The sequence below is a fragment of the Balaenoptera acutorostrata genome, chromosome 8, assembly GCF_949987535.1.
Source record: "Balaenoptera acutorostrata chromosome 8, mBalAcu1.1, whole genome shotgun sequence".
NCBI lineage: Eukaryota > Metazoa > Chordata > Mammalia > Artiodactyla > Balaenopteridae > Balaenoptera > Balaenoptera acutorostrata.
In genome coordinates this window covers 56,979,571-57,000,684 of record NC_080071.1, presented here as the reverse complement: position 1 = coordinate 57,000,684, position 21,114 = coordinate 56,979,571, and the positions used below count along the sequence as shown (strand labels likewise).

General features: G+C 35.0%; 1 protein-coding gene across 6 annotated transcripts in view; it reads right to left on the bottom strand.

Annotated features, from left to right (window-relative positions):
• Nucleotides 1-21,114, bottom strand: part of PLCL1 (phospholipase C like 1 (inactive)) — a 402,844-nt gene that overhangs the window by 76,432 nt on the left and 305,298 nt on the right. For all 6 annotated transcript variants that reach the window (XM_007190476.2, XM_007190477.2, XM_007190481.3 and 3 more), the window contains one exon: nt 448-2,922. In XM_007190476.2, coding sequence (XP_007190538.1) covers nt 448-2,868 — 2,421 coding nt within the window. In that variant the 5' untranslated portion in view covers nt 2,869-2,922. The remainder of the gene's footprint in view (nt 1-447; nt 2,923-21,114) is intronic.

The following is a 21,114-nucleotide window of genomic DNA, read 5'->3' as shown; positions in this document are numbered from 1 at the left end:
GAAAATAAACTTATGGTTACTGGGTGGAGGTGGGGAGGGATAAATTGAGAGATTGGAATTGACATATACACACTACTATGTATAAAATAGATAACTAATAAGGACCTACTGCATAGCACAGGGAACTCTACTCAATACGCTGTAATGGCCTGTATGGGAAAAGAATCTAAAGAAGAGTGGATATATGTATATGTATAACAGATTCACTTTGCTGTACAGCAGAAACTAACACAACATTGTAAATCAGCTATACCCCAATACAATTTTTTTTAAATATCTGTCTTATCACAGGCAATACTGAACTTAATTCAGCAGTACATGGGTTTACACATCCTCTGTGATAGTTTTTTGAGCAATCAGATCATTAGTAAAACACAATGTTCACCGGTGAGAGAGGGGGTCAGAAGACTCAGGGGTAAGGGAGGACAGTATGGGATTTTTTCCTACCTGCATATTTTCTCTCATATCTATGGCTTCTCGTAAGGGATGAACTGCTATCTTAAAGATGTCATCTATGGTTTTAAGACCAATATTCCTGAGCATGGTATACTCCCGAACTTTCTTCCCCATTCTCACTGAAAGGCTGCGCTTCTGTGGCTTTCCTCCTCCACTTCTATTAGTTATTGCTATGTGGACGAAAAGAGTTACATGCTCCATGACGTCACCCACAAAGGAGCGGAGGGGAACATGCCGATATCCAGGCTGCAAACATTCGAACGGGATTGTATATTGCCCTATAAACTCATCCCCAATGTAGTCGTCATCCAGAACCACAAAACGGATCACGGCCAGCTCAGGCAGGTTCACTTGAAACTCAAAGGTCTCATCAAAAATAGGATTATCACTGTTTTGTTGTACAGTTTTAGTTCTTTGTTCTGAACAGTCGGCTGGAATTCCATGTATCTCTATACACACATAGGGATCTATGACATCCCCTTTGGCACAAGCTCCCTTGGGCTTTGGGAAGTTCTGACCACTGATGATCTTAATATGAAGCACTAAAGGAGACACCCCTGGTACAATGCCCTTTGTATTTGCACTGAAGTAAGAAACTTCATCTCGCATGATGGACGGCCTTAGAACGTAACCACAACCTCCATTTTGAAGAAACCAGCCTGTGTGAAGGTCCATCATTGGACCCGGAGTCTGGAAATTCATTGCCACAATCTGACAGCCACAATTCCAAAAGTCCTGTGGATTCAAGTTACTGGAATCGATTCTCATGGCACTTGGATAGATTCGTGATAAGAACTTCTTATTATAATTTACAAAATCCTCTGGGTATTCATTTGCAATTCGGCTGGCCTCTGTTTCACTAAATGAACAAATTTCCCAATAGTTTTGGCTTTTCATAGATAGTTCAAAATCCCTGTACTGAACAGATTTACAGATAGACACCAAGTCAGAGAGCTCCCTACACAGCAAGATTTGTTTCTGCTCACCATTGTAATCTACTGACATCCTTCGAGACATTTCAGCTTCTTCATCTTCGTCTGTAACTTCTCCTTCTAAAACATCTGGATCAGAAGGCAATTTCTTTCCTTTCACAATGATCATTCTTTTTAATTTTTCTGGTGATGGGAGGTAGGATTCTGACGGCAAAGGTGCTTCAGTATAGAGTTTACTGCCAAAGACCTTTTTCATCTGTTGAACCATTACCTTCTGCTGTGGTAGGGAGCAGTGATTTCCCAAGCAAAGAATGAGTGGGTACTCAGAAGCCACAAAGGCAAATTTATTTATCACCTCTATGACACTTCGAAAGGAAAGGTGTGTTGTCATGTTATTTCGATTACAAAGGATTGGTTCATTGTCTGAACCATCATTTACATCAAGTTCAATGCTTCGACAGCCCATTTTCAAAGCTCTAACATACCCGTTAATGTCAGCCGGCCCCCTGAACTGGTCTTCTATGAGATAGGTGTTGTGAGAGGCGTTGATGTAATAGTGAGATAATGGCTGGGTCATATCTTGGGCAACCTTTTTTTGTTCAGGATCAAAAATGTCACATTCTGGTGACAACAAATACTGGGTAAAGCCATCAATTGCAAGAAACCCTTTCTGACGTCCCTCTTCAGAAAGCTCATATCTCCGAATAATGTCTAAGCACATGTCCTCGGTGATCTGGGTGACTCCTTGCTCAGCTTCTAAAAAAAGCATGAGATCATTAGCATCCAAATACTCTTTGTTTTTAGATATCTGTACAAGTAAGAAATACACTTCTGGCCTGGTGCAAAGTTCACAAAAAGCTTCACAAAACTCCTCTTCTGTCACTCGGGTGGTTAGCTTTTCTTTGCTCTTCTGGATTTCTTTAAACTTTAACCTGATCTTGGATTCCTTCAGGGTAGGGTTGAGTTGTTTTATTAACTCTACAGAGGTGTCTTCCAACATAATCCCATTCCCATCGATATCTGCTGCTTCAAACACCTTTTTCAACCACATAAACCTTGGTGTGTTCTGGTTGCCTTCCATAAAGTCAAGGGGTTGCTTACTTCGAGAAACCAGATACCGTAACCCTGACACCCAGATGTTTGCTACATCTGCTGAATTGGCAACTAGGTCCAGAGACTCGTAGTTCTCCCCGTGGAGTATGGAAAAGGCACAGTCCTCACAAATCTGGTCAGCAAGCCCATTGTTTCTAAATGTTTCCGTGTTCTTCCCCAGTCGGATCTCTTTTATGGCAGAAATATCAAGCTTAGCTTTCTCAAGGTCTTTCTTGGAAGGTTCCCAGCGAAGAGCTTGGAGGTCTGTGTCCAGAGTGAAAAAACGGTTGTAAATGCGAGAATTTGGCCGTACTTTCTTCAGTTCACAGCCAGCTTGCATGAAGCTGATGCAGTCGCTTGCACTACTGATTTTCTTTTCTGATGGCATGCTGCTGAAAGACACGGTTTTCTTTCTTCCACCACATTTTTGGTTTGCAGGATCCTGTAAAGCAATTTGAAAATAATGAGTCACTTTCCTTTAGAAAATAGACAAATTCAACAACACTCTATGAGTGCCTCAGACTCCATTCAGCTATTATGATTATTTGGACAGGAGCTAGCCTACATTTTACCTTTTCACTGTTTCAGAAAAGAGAAATTGCCAAGAAAATTGATATCATTAAGTTCAGGAAAAAAACTTATTTTTCCAACGCCTGTGTGTTCTTTGAAATAAAATCAAGCATTAAGTTAACTACAAATCACTCTTATTTGTTCATTAAAGTAGATTTCCTAAGATCCTCTACCTGTTGGTACTTTGACAACCTTGCTCATGTCCCTATAGATATATGGAAGAAATAAAGCTGGATTTCTTTAAAAAGTTTTCCTCATTTACACTTTGCAACAGTTTAGTTCAAATAAAAGATTTTTACCTTAACATACATTACATCAAAAAGGGCTTACAATATAGCTTAACTAAAAAAAAAAAAATCACTTTTTTTCCTCAAATTATTGTGAAGAATAAAGGCACCTTGAAAGTCAGATTGAGAGCTAACAATAGACAAATGACTCTCACTTGAGCAATTTTTCAGACATAGGTAAACAATTTAAATGAACATTATGATAGAGTTGCCACAGGATCCAGCAAAAGACGAAAACTCTAATTTGAAAAGATACATGCACCCCAATGTTCACAGCAGCACTATTTACAATAGCCAAGACACGGTAGCAACCTAAGTGTCCATAAACAGAAGATGTGATATATATACAATGGAATATTACTCAGCCATAAAAAAGAATGAAATGATGCCATTTTTAGCAACATGGATGGACCTAGAGATTACCATACTAAGTGAAGTAAGTCAGAAAGAGAAAGACAAATACCATATGATATCACTTATATGTGGAATCTAAAATATGATACAAATGAACCTATTTACAAAACAGAAACAGATTCACAGATGTAGAAAACAAACTTATGATTACCAAAGGGGAAAGGGAATGGGAGAGGGATAAATTAAGAGTTTGGAATTAACAGATACAAACTACCATATACAAAATAGATAAACAACAAGGTCCTACTGTAGCACAGGGAACTATATTCAATCTCCTGTAATAAATCATTATGAAAAAGAATATATATATAATAATATATGTAATATATATCTGAATCACTTTTCTGTACACCAGAAACTAAGACAACATTGTAAATCAACTATACTTCAATAAAAAAATAAAAATAAATGAACATTATGAGATTCACACCTACATTTCAGTATAATGCTATTAGCAGCCACTGCATAAAACCAAACAGAAATATGAATGGCTCCACTAATTTTTGAGGTTCTTCCAATGTGAATTAAATTTCAAAGCCTTTTGCCATAAGATTTCACAGGGAACACTTGCATCTTACCTTTTACCCATTTCTGTAAGTGTCCTTGTATCTTAGTCTCACAGAGTCCCGAATTCCTCAGCCCACTTCGCCCTTCCCTGAACAACAGTGCCAACAGGGCATCAAACTTCATCTGTGCAGATTAGTGTATTTTAAGCAGGTGAATTTCTTGTGGCTATTTCCTTCTTGGGTGTGTCTAGGCCTTTTCACCTATTGCCTTTTCTAAATTTCAGGTCCAGTCCTCTGAACACTCATAATCACAAGACGATGTATTTCATCTTAGCCCTGGACTATCCACTGTGTCTATCACTCCCAATTCATTTGCACTGAATATCTGAACAATGCCACTTAAAACTGGATTTTTCTTTATACTTTCTTCTGTTCAGACCATAGACTCAAATTAACAATGCTCCCAATCATATTATCAATTCAGATAATTCTCCCAGGAACAAATTTCCCAAAAGTACCTTAGTGCATGTTTAAAGTGCCCAATTTTATAAAGCATATCAAAGAGGCAGCAAAGTATAGAGAGCAAAAGGCATGGTCCTTAGGGTAGAAATAACTAGTCTCCAGTTGGTATTATTCCACTCACTAGTGACCTTGGGTAAGTTACTTATCCTCTCTGAATCTTAATTTCTGCTTTTAAGTAGGAACTAATAATCATTATATATAATAGAGCATTACTGTGAGACTCAAAAGAGAAAATGTTCATGAATATTCTTTGTAAGGTTAATCTTTTTGAAGGAAGAGGAACATTTCATCATATACCTGGTCTCTGTAGGACTTTCAGTAGGCACTGACCAGGGATATTGGGGGTTATCCAGAAGTTGCTTCATTCCTGATCTATGAGCATTTAAGACAGATCTTCAGTGAAAAACTGAAAATGTTTAAAAACAACCATATGATATTACTATTTTAAACACTGAAAAGTGTAGCCAAAGTAGTCTAGGCTGTTTCCTTCAGGCATTCTTTTAAAACAGGTTAGAATCTCTCTTCTAGGGTCTCATTTAATTGTGGTCTTGCCTGTAAGAGTCTCCCTATCTTATGATTCAGAAAAAGGCAGGATGATTTATTATTCAATTGACTAAAACCTTGCTTGTGAAAAAGAAACAAAATTTGCTTTAGTTATGGGATGTTGGTAGGATGATTCATTGACTCAAATATATATCTGATCTTCAAGTGACAAAGATATAAATTACTCAATTTAGATTAGAGGATATTGTCTCTTGGTGCCCTGGCATTTAAGAACTTAGCCTCTGCTTTTCCAGAGAGTTGTTATTTTTAATTATCCCACAGTGGTCAATTTCCTCATCTTTAAGTTAAAAAACAACCATAAATCTTCAGCTGTTTATATGCAGATGCACTATTAGAACACATTTAAATTTGTCACAGCCCACATGCTCAGAAATATCAGATGTTTGTGTGTATTTTTCCGCACCATCAAGGCAAGAACCTAAAGGTACTGCTGAGATGGGATTAATCTAACAAGTAAAATACTGAAGGAAACTGTGACTGTGAATTGTGATGGTAAATTAGACTGTGACTCAGCTTTTAAAGCTACCATTTCACTAGACTTTTAAGTACTGAGAGCTTTCACATTAAAAATTATTTTTATATAAGCAGATCATATTCCAAATAAGATGATTGTCAACAGAATTATAAAACCTCTAATAGTTTCTAACAAAGGTTAAATGGGAAATCAGTGTTCCTCTGAATGCATGTATATATTTCCTCTACCCTATGCATGGTATTATACCATCCTTCTCCATGGTCCAAGTGCCAATCTTGACTTCAGCCACTATTTGTTTATGAGAACAAAACTACTGTTGTCAGAATAGCTTTCTCTTATAAGCCTCTCTTCTTTGTGGTGATATCGCCTCATATCAAGACTTTCTCTCCTAGTAAGATAAGTCTTCAAGAAATAAATGTTTTATATCTACCCTACAAAAGAATCCACCTGCCTCGTAATGCTTATTTCTTGCCTTGACATGCAACTTTTACATGATTATAAAACTTAACCTAAAATGCTTTAAAACTTGGAACCAGTGGAAAAGATAACAATCTTTAGGTTGTCATCTCACAAAGGACAAAATCCAAAGTTATTACAAGCCCCCAAATAAGCAAAAATATATACTTTATATATATAATATAGAGAGAGAGCCATAGTACATATGGACAAATAGTTTGTTTGCTGTTGACTAGAGCCAAGATTATTTATATTCAAAATATGCTGGAAAAGTTTCAGGACTCTGATGTTTCTCTACGTCTGTTCTTTCAATGGTCAAGCTATGCATTAGCTTTGAAAAGTTGGCAGAAGGGGAGATGGAAACTGTGTTAGAGTGGACGGGGACGACGGGCTACTCCAAATCTCTTTCTGAGCTTCTTCACCACCAAGGCCTCTTTGCTGAGCCCTACACCCCCCTGTAGTTCCCTCAAGAAGATCTTAGCAGATTGATGGTGGGGAAGGAGTACTATTCTAATAAACAAACTGGGGGTATCCGCAACTGAAGGAAGCTAAAGTACTGGTTATAGATCTTCCTGTTGATAAACACACCAAAAAAATTTGATGATGAAATAAGAGCAAATCCATTGCAGTTATCTATATATTAGGAGGACAGGTACTTTTGGCACTTTCCAAGAGAAACCAAAGTTTGTTTTTAGTTCCCGTGTGCTCTTGTCAGTTTCTAGCTCATGAGATGATTGAATTGACTCCAATGACCATAAGGTCATTATTATAAGGAGATTATTATAAGGTATGAGAATTTGACATTTATTTCAAAGCTAAATTTCCTCACTCTGGAATGAAAAGAAAAGGCTAGAGTACAAATTCCTCCCCCCCAAAAATTTTTTTCTTAGAGCAGCTTACAAAATAAAAAGTATGAACAGCACGTTGTGATGCCTCTATCCCCTAAATTAAAGCTTAGCCTCATATTCTAGCGAGGTCCAAAAATTAGTCAGGCGTTGAGCTCAATTTTTTCTATTTCCTAACATTCTGTGTTTAAATTTCCAAATTATAATTTCACAAGAAGGGATCACATTTAAACAAGTTATATAATAAATAAACCAAACTGTGTTTATATGTTCTCTGAATATTTCCAGATAAGACCTTACATTTGGATCTACTGTCTTCTTAAATTAATCAATACTCTACATGAAGGATTTAATCATCAGAATCAAGAAGAGTCTCATAAACTGGCAAAGCAATAGACAAATGTTTTAGTCTTTTATTAAAACAGTACAAGACATTGATTTGTCTATGAACACTATTTCTAATATATGCATATCAAAGAATTTCTATCTAATCTCATGATATAAGGGTTGATGTCTAATCTTAAGAATAATTTCAAAATATTAGGGGAAAATGGTCAAATGTTGTTCTAGTTTTTTAAATTTTTTCATTATTTTCTACAATATTGTTGCTTATCCACTCTTAGGAGTAGGATACCAGTCATGATCACCTGAGATTCCCACACAAGAGTAAAGGCTTTATAGCTCCCTAAACATGTTTTATTAAACTAAAATTGGGGGGAAATGTTCAGATAAATCGAATTAATAAACCTGTTTCCATAAGTTCCCATTGGCATTTGCTCTCTGAGCCTAACAAGATAACATATGCTGCAAGTTCCTTAACAAAACTTAGCAAACAAAATCATTTTTCATCAGAACACACTCATAAGCCCCGGAGAGAACTCTGCTTATTCAATGAAAGCACAGTTTTGGGTCTCAATAATGAATTATTTCAATATAATAATTTCAAAAAAAATATACTAAAGCAGCACAAAAATGTGAATGTACCCAATGTCATAGAACTATACATTTAAAAATGGTTAAAATGGTAAACTTTATGTTATGCCTATTTTACCACAAAAAGAGAATATATTGAAGCATTGTACAAAACCTTAAGAGTAAAGGAAGCATACCGAGGTTTACCGACCTCTGACCTGATAAGCGTGTTTAAACATCTAATTGTAATGTAATGTATTCTTTCCATGTTTTTTTTTTTTTTTGGTAAGTTGTTATTAAGTGAATGATGATTCTTTGTTAAAACAGAACAAATTTACAAAAACTTTAAGAATGGCAATCAAAACACCAGGTGTAAAACTGTGATTAGAAAGAAACTTATTTCATAATACAGAAATCCAGCTACATAAATGCAGATACACTAAAGTGACATTCACTTTTCTTTTCTAGTAAAAGAGGGGGGGAAACATTTATTTTTGAATAGTTCTCTTAAGAAAGTCTCCACATACAAATTTAATAGACTATACCTAAAAGGCAAGCAAAAATATAGCACATAAATCTTATTTTCACCATAAGGAGCCTATCTTTTTCTTATAGACAACCTATGAACTATAACTCTATACTAATAATATTCATTCCGGTTTTATGACTTCCAAGCAAAATTCAGAAAAGGTTTAGTTGATACATGAAACCTTCAAAGGATTGTAGACCATATAATCTAGGACCCAAATGAGCCCTAACAATGAATGCTGAGAGGCCTTTGGTCTCCATTCTTCATTCATTCATTCAACAAACAATGATAGGTACCTACTTCATGCTAAGGACTAGCACATTTAAGAGTTTTGAAGAAACTGATAAAGTCTGCCTTTTATCTTAAATAGATCACTTTGGATGCGCGCTAGAAGGATTTGATATGGACAGAACTGAAGATGGTGCGGTAGGTGAGCAGCATTAAAGGAAAGAGCTGGTGATGGCCTGAGGTAAATAGCTAATAAAAGGAAGGGTGAGAAGTGGGAAGTATCAAGAAATAGGAGGTAAAATCAGAAGTTCTTGATTCAGTCTAGGATGACTCCTAGGTTTCTGGTTTGAATGAGATGTGAATGGAAATATTGCTAACAGAGAGGAAATACAAGGAGAGGTAAAGTTGAAAATGAAGGAGGTTTACTTCGGGTTATGGTGGATTATAGATGAGTATGGGCCACCTAGGTGAAGAGGCTGGGCAGAGGAGATGACCTAAAGGAAAGAAAAGGCTAAGGGGTAAGAGAACCAAGAGCATGAGTCTCACAGGAACCAAGGAACACATTTGAAGGAGCAAGTGTTAGAAAATAAGATGTTAAAGTGGCTTATTGGATTCAGTCATCAAGATATTTACTGGTAACTTTAATAAGGGAATGTCTTATGTTGCCTTCAAAATGGTGAGGATGGTGACAGGGGTGAGAGCCAAACTGCAGCCTGAAAAGAGTTGAGAGCAAAGGGTTCCAGGAAAGCGGAAGAGCAGGTACAAAAGTCCTTTGGTGGGAAAGAAGGTCAAGATAACTACAGTATAATAAGTGAGGGGTAGAGAGGCCCCAGATAAGAATGAAACAAAAAGCAGAGACTGAGAGTGATACGTCAAGAGAAGGCTACCCTCACAACACTGGCTTTATTGACTTATATTGGTGATAGCTCAAGGAATGGAATCCAAGTCTAATGGATACATTAGATGTATGTAATGTGTGTCATATATACCTATATCTAAAGTATCCTGTCCAATGCGTCTATGCCCAAATCCACAACCGTGCCTGGCAGTTAGGCAGTCTGGAAAAAACCCAGCCCCCGACACAAGGCCTAACTCTTCCCACAAAACTCCAGGAGTTGGGGATGGTGGTATCGTCACTACATCTGTTGCCTTCAAGTTTCAAGGAAGGGAAGGTTGCAACTGTAGAATTACACTATTTTTTTCACATTGAAATTTCCAAAGTTATTTTCTCACAGTAAACTCAAATTACTTAATGCAAAGTCACAAACAGGTGATGTCACTTACTTATGATGAGCACCATGTGACCCACCTGATGTCACTGTGTGGGACAGTGGGGGTGGAGGTCCTGATGGGCATTGCTGAGAAGCTGCTGAAGCCTGACCCAAGCTCTGTGAACCACGGGCTCTCCCTGGTGGCTCTCACTAAGCCTAGTCGGTAAGAAGCCGAATTTTCTTATCCATAAAGAAAGTGTTCATTCTCTACACCATCTTATAATTCAAGAGGATTAATTAAAGGCAATGTGTGAAGTTATTCATGCACATATCTCTCGCCAAATTAAGTTTTATGTCTGTATTTAACATTATATTTCATTTATAAAAGGTGATCCATTTAATAAAATGCACTAAAGCCATCCCCTTTAGGAAATCTACTCCACTGTGTACATGCCATGGCTGTTATGAAATTCACTGAATTATAGGAAGCCAGAGACCCTCTAAACATTCTTTTAAATGACATCTCTTAAATGACCCTCCTCACTTGAAAACAAAAAGTGTTGATTTTCTAAAGGCAAAGATGGAATAAAATGTAGAGTCTATTTCAGCGTGGGTTCTTAGTACCTTTGATTTGTTTTGTTTAACGGAGGAAGCTTCCTGCTGTGCTATATCTCACTGCAATCATTCACTCATTAGAATTCATTAAGACATTACTCTAAATAAAAGTGATTATCTCAAGTTCTTCTGCTGCATGGTTTCTACCCAGTTAGGGTTTTTCTGCAAGTATGATTCTCATCATGCATGTTCCATGCATTAGTTCAAAATACAGCATTCACTTATGCAAAGATTAACTGAACACGTACTATGTGCTAGACAACATCCCAGTGATTAGTTCTTTAAAAATTATTAATCCCAACACTAATAGCACCTGGAATAAATGCTTTCTTTCCATCACACTTTTTATGCACAGGTTTTTATAACTGATGAAATTTGTAAGTAGAATAATGACAAAATCTTCAAATTTAATAAATCAAGCAAAGCATATAATGAATGCTTCTAAATAAATTAAAACAGCTTTAAATAACATTGAGGATGTTTGAGAACCAAAACCACAAAGGGGTACAAGAGCTGGTGAGGTGATATTTAAAAGGGAGTACTAGTAATTAAGTACAGTTAAGTTACATCTTTACCACTAGGGCATTTATCTAGATACTTAAAATTGGACAAGAAAAAAATTAAGCTTTGAAATGTTCAAAATCTATAAAGGTCTTAGTTAAAATAATTTTAAAATTATTGCCACTTAACAAGAAAACAAATATGGTTTTCACATGGAGCTACACTATAATTTTATGCCATGAGAAAAAATCTTAAATTACATAGCCCTACCTGTGACTCCATTATTCCCAGATGTGCTAGAAAGACCTTGCCACTAACAGTGTGGCTAGTAAGAGTTTGCTGCAGGAACCCAGAAGATGGCATCAGTGGGTTTAGTCACACCAAAGTCCTGTTGCCATGTTCTCCTAGTAACTGCTAATAGTCAGACTGCAAAGCACATTATTAACCACAAGAGTACTGGATTTTTAATAGGTTAACATTTTTATAATGCCTCCTAAAATAACTGGAATAGCAAAATCAAGGTTAAGAAGTCACATTCTATCAGTTTCATTTTGCGACAAGAGGCTTCTTATTCTCTAGAGCATAATGTTTGGCACAGACTAAAAAGGCTTTGGTTTGAAATTTTTAACAAAACTGGGAAGAAACCAACTCAAAGGAATGGTAAGAATAACAGTAAATCATACCAAAGTATCCTTTCTGGATCACAATTTCAGGAACACTATATCCTGATTTATATATTTTAAATGTTATTTATGATGTTTGTTCAACAACAGTGGACTAAAGGTGAAGAATTACCTCTGCTTGAACTTTTTTCTATATACTTTCATCTCTGTGATTCATTCAAGAGGCAAAATCATAAACCTAATGAAAAATCTCTGACTTTCATTGCAGATCAATGCTCATAGGTAAAATCAAAGACTATTTACCTGTTTGGAATTTTTTTCACCTGTACAGAAATTAAGTCCATATAGGTGAGGAGATCTGGCCACAGAGGAAACCAGGTCGATATTGACTTTGGAAGCCCATGTCTCCAGACGTCCGATCATTCTATTGTGCCATTGATTCTTGCCATTTCTGTTTTCCCCACAGAATGAGGGCACAAACCCTGCTATTGTTTATTGTGAAACCTCACTAACTGATGGACTTTCTATTTTCAACTCTTATTTCCCCGCAAGTCCACGAGCATAGATGTTCCTTTATAGTGTCAACTGCCTTCTTGGGAAAGGGCTTGTTTCTCACTTAAATCTCACCAATCTCCTCTTGCATCTTTCACAGTCCACTACTTTGTATACAGTAGTGGTACAAGGTACATCAACACTCCCATTTTTCTAGTCAAAAACATGATGTTTTCAACTAATCCAATTGCTACATGAAATGCATGGTTTTGCTTATTGTAAGTCCCAGGAGAATATGGTACAGTACCGTGTCTTAGCAGCACCAATATGAATAAAATGAAGTGGACACAAATAAAGGTCATCTGACAATTATTCAGTGGCTTCTGAAGAATGACATGCTGCTATCAATCCTATTCCTCTAAGACAGATGTCCACCTCACACTCAAAAACACTACATTTAAAATTTATCAGTAGCCTGTGCAACTCTCAGCAGAGGTGCCAAGAACCAAGTGGGCCTAGAGACTGAGATATGATTCTGTCCTTCGTCACAAGACTCCCTACACAGCAGGCTCAGGAATCCTGGCTGAACTTATGCCAGAGCCTACTTTGTTGTTTCTGGTGTGAGGATTAATCAGAGGTGCTCTTTATAGAAGGCAACATGTCATGGTCCCTATAAAAAGAAAGTCTGTAATGAAGAATGTGTAAATGTATGCTTTTATTTTTTTTTTAAGATTTTTTTTGATGTAGACCATTTTTAAAGTCTTTATTGAATTTGTTACAATATTGCTTCCGTTTTATGTTTTGGCTTTTTGGCCGTGAGGCATGTGGGATCTCAGCTCCCCGGCCAAGGATTGAACCTACACCCCATGCATTGAAAGATGAAGTCTTAACCACTGGACCGCCAGGGAAGTCCCAATGTATGCTTTTAATACCTATCTTGCTAACACGTCTCTTTCAGTGTATTGTTGTAGAGATTAAATAGAATGCCCTAATTATTTCGTAGGTATAACTGTATAATTAATGCTTAATTAGGGCATCCATCAGAAATTGATATATGATTAGGGAGGCGTTCAAACCTATACATAATTTTTTTTCATTCCAATTAATGTTGCACATTTACTTAAACTACATTATCTGAAAAATTAAAATATCAATAGGAATGGAACATTATTAAATATAGTTCATTTCAAAAATGTTCCTGAAAAGTTTTTGCATTTTCCTTTGTGTGCTAAATAACCAGTTCACAGAATAGTTTCTGCTTCATTTTGACTTTTCAATTTTTAATGGTAATATTTACCATCAAATATGAGGCACCAACATATTATTTACATTGATTTCAGTCACTTTGGAATTTAAACGTATTCTCCAGTCATCTAAATTTGAATAAAACATATTTAAAACTGAAAAGGAAATGCCCAATATGTTTCAACACTATGTGAGTTCTACCATTTGTTATCGTAGGGTGTTATTGGAGCTGAGTTTCAGAAACAGATGTGATTTATAAAAATAAAATCATGTAGAATTTGAAAGTTTCTAAGAGAGTAGATCTTAAAAGTTCTCATCACAAGAAAAACAAATTTTAAATATGTGTGGTGACAGATGTTAACTAAACTTATTCTGGTAATTATTTCACAATATATAAATATATCAGATCATTATGTTGTACATCTAAAACAAATACCATGTTATGTGTCAATTAAATCTCAATTTTAAAAAAGAAAATCATTCAGAGTTATATTAGCTTAAGTGGAAATAAGGTCATAGTCAGCCTTGCTACAGAGCATAAAGATGAATTAATGAAATAGAATTTGAAAAATGGTCAAATTCCAGGAATTCATGATTTTCTGTGCAACATTTGTTAAGGACAAGATTTCAGACTATATACATCATTTATAAATTCCAATTGGGGTAAATATAAAATATATAACTATTAGTGGTATTTCTTAGAGATAGAATCAGTGCCACTGTACTATATAGAAATAAACATGTTTTGGTTTCTCATTAAGAGAAAAAAATCTTACAAGAGATTTAAAAACAATAAATTTACTTTATAAAAACATCTTGTAAATGTGTGTGACTCGGGACATGAAGATTAAATGTCAATTTTATAAAAGTATAATTCTATTGAAACCTAAAATACAATTCATTTGTAGTCTAAATCCATTTTTCTCTACACTCAGGGAAGTCTAGTCTACCACTTAATAAATAAATGTATATCTTAACTAATGGACCATTTCTTGCATTTGCATTAAGTTTTACAGATTCTAAAATTTATACTTAAGTTATTTTAAGCTTCCCAGTTGAATATTCCTTGTGTAACAGATCCCTAAGAGCAATCTCTAAACTTTGTATAAGGTAGATCCCTGAATCACATGTAAAATAGAATGTCAATTCTCTGACCCAATGCAATGTAAAAACACATCCTTAATATTTTTTTCTCTTATGATAATAATAGAATATGTGGTTTCAGTACTTGTTACCACAGAGATATAAAATCTTTGACTCAAATAGCCAGCTTGACTTGAAAATCAAGATGAATCTGATTAAAGGTTTCAAGTTTTATCCATAACTTCTGGAATGGGTTAGTAGCAACTAACACTTTAATCCTTACTGTATTCTGTATTACCTCTCTTTAACTGAATATCGGCATCTGTCCCTGTACAACAAACAGATGGCAGAACTCAGAGAATGTGTATTCTCAGCACAGAGACTCATTTAGGGTGAAGGCTCCCTGATACCCAGTGAAGGCTCCCTGGTCAAAGCAGAAACAAATCTATTGTCTGAATTTAGAAAAATGTAAAAGGAAAGTATGTAAGGACTGTTTTTATTTGAGATAATAAAACTCAAAAGTCCATAAACACCTTACTTATAGAAATTACTGAAATAATTAAATTTCTTCTCCCCACAGCATTGGGTTGGGGACTAATGGATTTTAGTGTCACGATCACCACCTACTTGTATGACTTTGTGACAGGCAAAAAGATCTATATCTATTGTTCTTATTTATCAGAATAATATAATAACTTCTGCCTAATTCATACAGCTATCTCAAGGATCAAAGGAAATAAAGCATGCTAAAGCATTTTGAAAAGCATAAAACTCCAAAACAGTGAATTATAGATCCATCTTACTTATTAATATAAGTAAAATATGGCAATATATTAAAAGAGTAATCAATTTTTCAAAAAGTCAGGTTTATTCCAGGGATATAAGAATGTATCAACATTAAGCAAGCCATCAATGTAATTCAATAAATAAATAGATTAAAAGAGAAAAACAATATGATCCTACCTATAAATTCCTCAAAGGCAATAAACATTAATTCCAAGAAAACTTTCAATAAACTGAGAAAAGAAGATAACTTCCTTCACATGATCAAAATCCTATTTCAGAATCCTAAAGGAAACATCATAACAACTGGTAAAGATTTAGAAGAATTCCCATTAAAATAAAAAATGGAAACAAAAGGCTACTATATTACTCTATATTTTAACATAATTCTGGGTACTTAAGCCAAAGCAATAAGGCAAGGATAAGAAATTAAGCATAAAATATTGTAAAGAAGGTGAAAGATCATGACTAGTTGCGGAGAAGATAATTATTTACCTAGAAAATTCAAAATGATCAACTGAAAATTATTAGAAATAATAAAACTGATGGTGGCAAATAAAATATTAATGTAAAAAAATTAATAGCTGTCTTATACAATAATCTGCTTCTAAATGTAATGGCAGGGATGGGTAGAAGTGAGAGGAACACATTCAAATTAACAACAGATATTGTAAACAAGCCAAGAATAAATTTAACAAGATATGTGCAAAAATTATATATAGAATTTTATTTCATTTAAAGTTGAAAAAGAAGGATCAAATAAATGAAAACATAAAAGTTGCTGGAAAGATAATATTGGTAAAACTCAAATTCTCCACTAAGCGGTAGACAAATACAATGAAATTCTGATGAAAAGCCCAGTGGGATTGTTTCAAGGGGTGGGGTGGAAGTGGCATTTCAAATAACGAAGGAAACAATATATTATTCAATTATTAGTGTTGAAAAATTCACTATTCATTTGAACAAAAAATATAAGTAGATTTCTGTTTCATGCCAGGCCAAAAAATTATTTTAGATGGATTAAAGATGAAATAAAGCATGGAAGTACTAGAAAAGATGTAACCATGTATTTCTATAGTTTTGGGGTGGGGAAGATTTCTTCTTAACAAATAAATCAAGGCCACAAGCCATAGAGGAAAAGACTGATGGAAATGAGCACATAAAAACTTAAAACTTTGTCCAAATTTTTAAAAAAATCTCAAACTGAAAAATATTTGATATATATTTCTTGATTTATAAAAAGTGTTTGCAAACTAATTTTGGAAAAGACAAATCACAAAATTATACAACTGCTTCAAAATTAATGAAAAGATGCTCAAACACAAATACTTACAGGTACTATAAACACACAAATAAAATTATTACTTTTGCATATCACATTATCAAAGGTTAAAAAATGTGAGGTTATGGGGAAATGGGAATTTTGTTAAATATAAAATGGTACAACTTTTTCAGAAGGCAATGTGATAATATGTTTTAAAATGTTAAAGATGTGTCTACTTTGATCCAGCAATATCATTTTTGAGACTTTATCTTAAGGAAATATTTGAACAAATGGGCAAAGATATAAGTACATGGCAGGGACTTCCCTGGCAGTCCAGGGGTTAAGACTTTGCCTTCCAAGCCAGGCGGTATGGGTTCGATCCCTGGTCGGGGAGCTAAGATCCCACATGCCTCACGGCCAAAAAACCAAAACATGAAACAAAAACAATATTGTAACAAATTCAATAAAGACTTTTAAAATGGTCCCCATAAAAAAAATCTTAAAAAAAAAGTACATGTCAGTTCAGTGCTACTCTGTCAGTAATATTAAAAAAATTAGAAATAAACTAAACACTTATCCCCAGTAAGGACTGGCAAAATAAATTATGGTACATTCATGCAAAAAGACTCTATGAAGCTCTTATAATGGATGACATAGATCTATAAATCTTAAATCTTATAAATCTTATAATCTGTGTGTGTGTATGTGTGTGTGTATATGTGTCCTTAAAAAATAGATAATATAAAAGACTACATATTATGGGACCTCATCATTTATATATAACAAATCTGTAAGGATATATTCCAACTCGTAATAGTGGTTATTTCTAGGGGAAAAGAAGCAGAATTATGAAATTAGTTTTCTCTGTTTTGCTCAAATTACTTAAAATTAACGTATATTAGTATATATTATGAGAAAACATATTAAAGATATTTCCATAGCATTAGTTCCATAATTACCTCATTAGTTATCTGAAAGTTGCAGTTTATAGAGATAATGATATATATCTTTAAAGACTTACTTGAGGCATAAAGTACATTAGCTTATTTTATTAAAATAATATTTTAAAATATTAAAATAACTAATGTTATTTTAGTTAAATACAAAACTTTAAATATTTACTATTCTTGGGACAGGTCAATGTATCTCTATTACAGTATGACAAAATATCCCCTAAATATCATAAGTCTTTGATTTGGAAATTATTTTAGACTCTTACACTTTAGAATTATTGACTTTAATTAGTTTGGTGAAAAGAATGTCCAAAGCACAATTCAATTTTGTAGCATATCTGTAAAATTAACCTCATGAGTACTTAAACAATCAATTTAAATGAAAATGTATAGTATATCTCCTTTTGAATCAAACTTTTGCTACCTCTAAGCTTTGAGAATAGATATAAGCAGATGAATGGTCCCAGAGGAAGAAAAGGAGATTAAACTCAGATTTCCTGACTAGTTGTTTAAATCAATTTGATTTCAATTAAATGCACTCCACTGATAATGAGATTTAAATCTGTTGTATTAAATTAGGACTTAAATATGCTTCAGAGAAATTGGATTCAGTAAGAATTCCATATAGGTTACAAGAACTTTAATCTTTCAGAGAACACATCCTAATTATCAAAATTTCAACAATTTTCATTAAATAAAAAGTGTAGGCTTAAAAGTTCTTCCCTGGTAGCCTTGGCCTAATCCTCTATTTTCATGTCCAGATATGAATCCCAAATTTGCCTTTGTGTTCTGTCCTCAACACACTCCCAAGTCTTTCTTTGGAAAACATATTGTAGTGCCCAAAAAGTGTCTTTCATTGTCTCCTAATCCACATTTCTTTATTGCTTTAATTATAGCTATAGAGTCCCTTCTTTAACAGAGGTTTCTTATCTAAATTCAACTAACCCCAATTCACAGAGTTGTTTTTGTCCATCTTTGCCACTTAGAACACTCTTCTACCAACTATACTTAACTCTCTACATTTAACTTGTGAATCTTAGGAAATTTAACTAATGAACCCAATATTCTACCTTGAATGTTACTTAAAATAGCAAATATTTTTCTGAATCATTTTTACACTTTCAGGAAAAATAATGGTTGTCAATAAGTTAAAATACACTAAATCTGCTCAATTACCACCAGGATGGTTGCCTCATGAGAATATAATCTGCAGTATGAGAATATAATCAGAAGAAACAACAAGCAGTGTAACTAGAATAAAAATGCTCTCATATCCCTTGTAAATCTGAGCCAAATTCAGTTGAGATACTAACAGTCAATTACGGTGCATATTCCTAAGCATTGGCTCACTGTTTTAAAAAACTGCCAGGTGGCTTGCTTTCTTGGCACTGAGAGAAGTTTACAAAACCTTATGAAATTTGAGATAGACCTGCTCATCTTAGCAGTTTTAAAAATGGGATGAACATCACAGCCTTTTATAGGACTATAAATTAACACATACTGATCTCTAGGCTATCAATTTGTCTGAACACAAAGATATTTAAAACACAACTTGAATTGTGTGGGGTTTTTTGTTGTTGTTATATAAGGTCATTATTTTTACTAAAAAGCTTTGAATTCCCATTTGTTGATGAAACTGACTGGCACACCCCTGAGAGGCTACATTTCTAATACATCTACTAATGTTCTCTGAAAAGGATAAGATATTTTATCCCAGGGAGTGTGAATCCCATGGTGAAGAAATAAAAGAAAAATATTCACGTTACGGATTCTTCTTTAGTACTTGATCATAAAAGGATCATGGGCAGCGTGGCTTCCAAGACATGCTGGGTCAGTTAAATTAAACTTGTTTCAAAATAAAGTTTCATCTCTTAGATCTCATTTCTATTGTCAGTAAAAGAACATTAAGGTCATGTATTCCTATAAAACTGGTAGAAGCACAGAAGTAAAATACTTAATGAAGGGCTTCCCTGGTGACGCAGTGGTTGGGAGTCTGCCTGCCAATGCAGGGGACACGGGTTCGAGCCCTGGTCTGGGAAGATCCCACATGCCGCGGAGCAACTGGGCCCGTGAGCCACAACAACTGAGCCTGTGCGTCTGGAGCCTGTGCTCCGCAACAAGAGAGGCCGCGATGGTGAGAGGCCCGCGCACAGCGATGAAGAGTGACCCCCGCTTGCCGCAGCTAGGGGGGGGCCCTTGCACAGAAACAAAGACCCAACACAGCCCAAAAAGATATATAAATAAATAATATACTGATGCAGTGTTATTAAAAAAAAAAAAAAACCTTAATGAAACCATTTATAATCTATAACCCTTTTCTTAAAACAGCATTTCTAGTAAACACTTCACAATGAAAAGGCATAGCAATTTACAAATAGCTTAATCTCTGATTAATCTCTTAGAAAAAGAAACTTGATACCACAACATATTTAAATTTAATCAGTAGCACTATCAGGAAAGCTTGTAAAGAATTAAAAAGTAGATCCATAATGAATTCACTACATTTACTTTCATATTATCATCACTAGGTGGTTTCTTTTCTTTTTTTTAATTAATTAATTAATTAATTTATTTATTTATTTATTGGCTGTGTTGGGTCTTCGTTTCTGTGCGAGGGCTTTCTCTAGTTGGGGCAAGCGGGGGTCACTCTTCATCACGGTGCGCAGGCCTCTCACTATCGCGGCCTCTCTCGTTGCGGAGCACAGGCTCCAGGCGCGCAGGCTCAGCAATTGTGGCTCACGGGCCCAGCTGCTCCGCGGCATGTGGGATCTCCCCAGACCAGGGCTCGAACCCATGTCCCATGCATTGGCAGGCAGATTCTCAACCACTGTGCCACCAGGGAAGCCCTAGGTGGTTTCTTAATAGTAATTTTATAAACTGAACGAGAGTGACAGCTAGTCCTACTCTGAGATTAACTAAATCCATTATTCGTTTAAAAACCTCCAAGTAAAATCACTTTATATTCATAAATGAAAATCAAAATAAGGAGAGTAAGAGCATCTGACGTTTTTAAGAAGTTTTATACTTTGCAAAGGGCTTCCACATTTGTTTTCTCATGAAATCGCCACAAGATTTTAAAGGTGAGAAAATCCAAGATACAAAAGGACTGAATGACTTGCCAAAAACATGTAAATCAGTGGCAGAGTTGAACTCCAAATCAGACAGTCCTATTCCTGATTGAATTTTTTTCTATAAACTCACATTACCTCTCCATTTTACTGCTCTACTTTTCTGCGTATTTTCTCACCCCCTTCACCATGGTAAGGAATGCAAGTTTTACAACTCTAGCTATTTTCTCTCACCCAATGTTGAATAAAGGGGACTGTCACTTTACTAGTTATCTCCTCCCAACTGTGTTATTTTACTTGGCAAAAATCCCCCTCAAGAAGAAAGACCACAAAAAGAGGATACAGTATGGAAGATAATTTTGGAATATTTTAAATTCTTTCAGCATAAATTTATGGAGCCCCAATTCAGTGTCAGGCACTCATCCAGGTGAGTAGGTACGCACTCAGCTTGGTAATACGTGTATCATAATGTCACTTGTAGTAGAAAG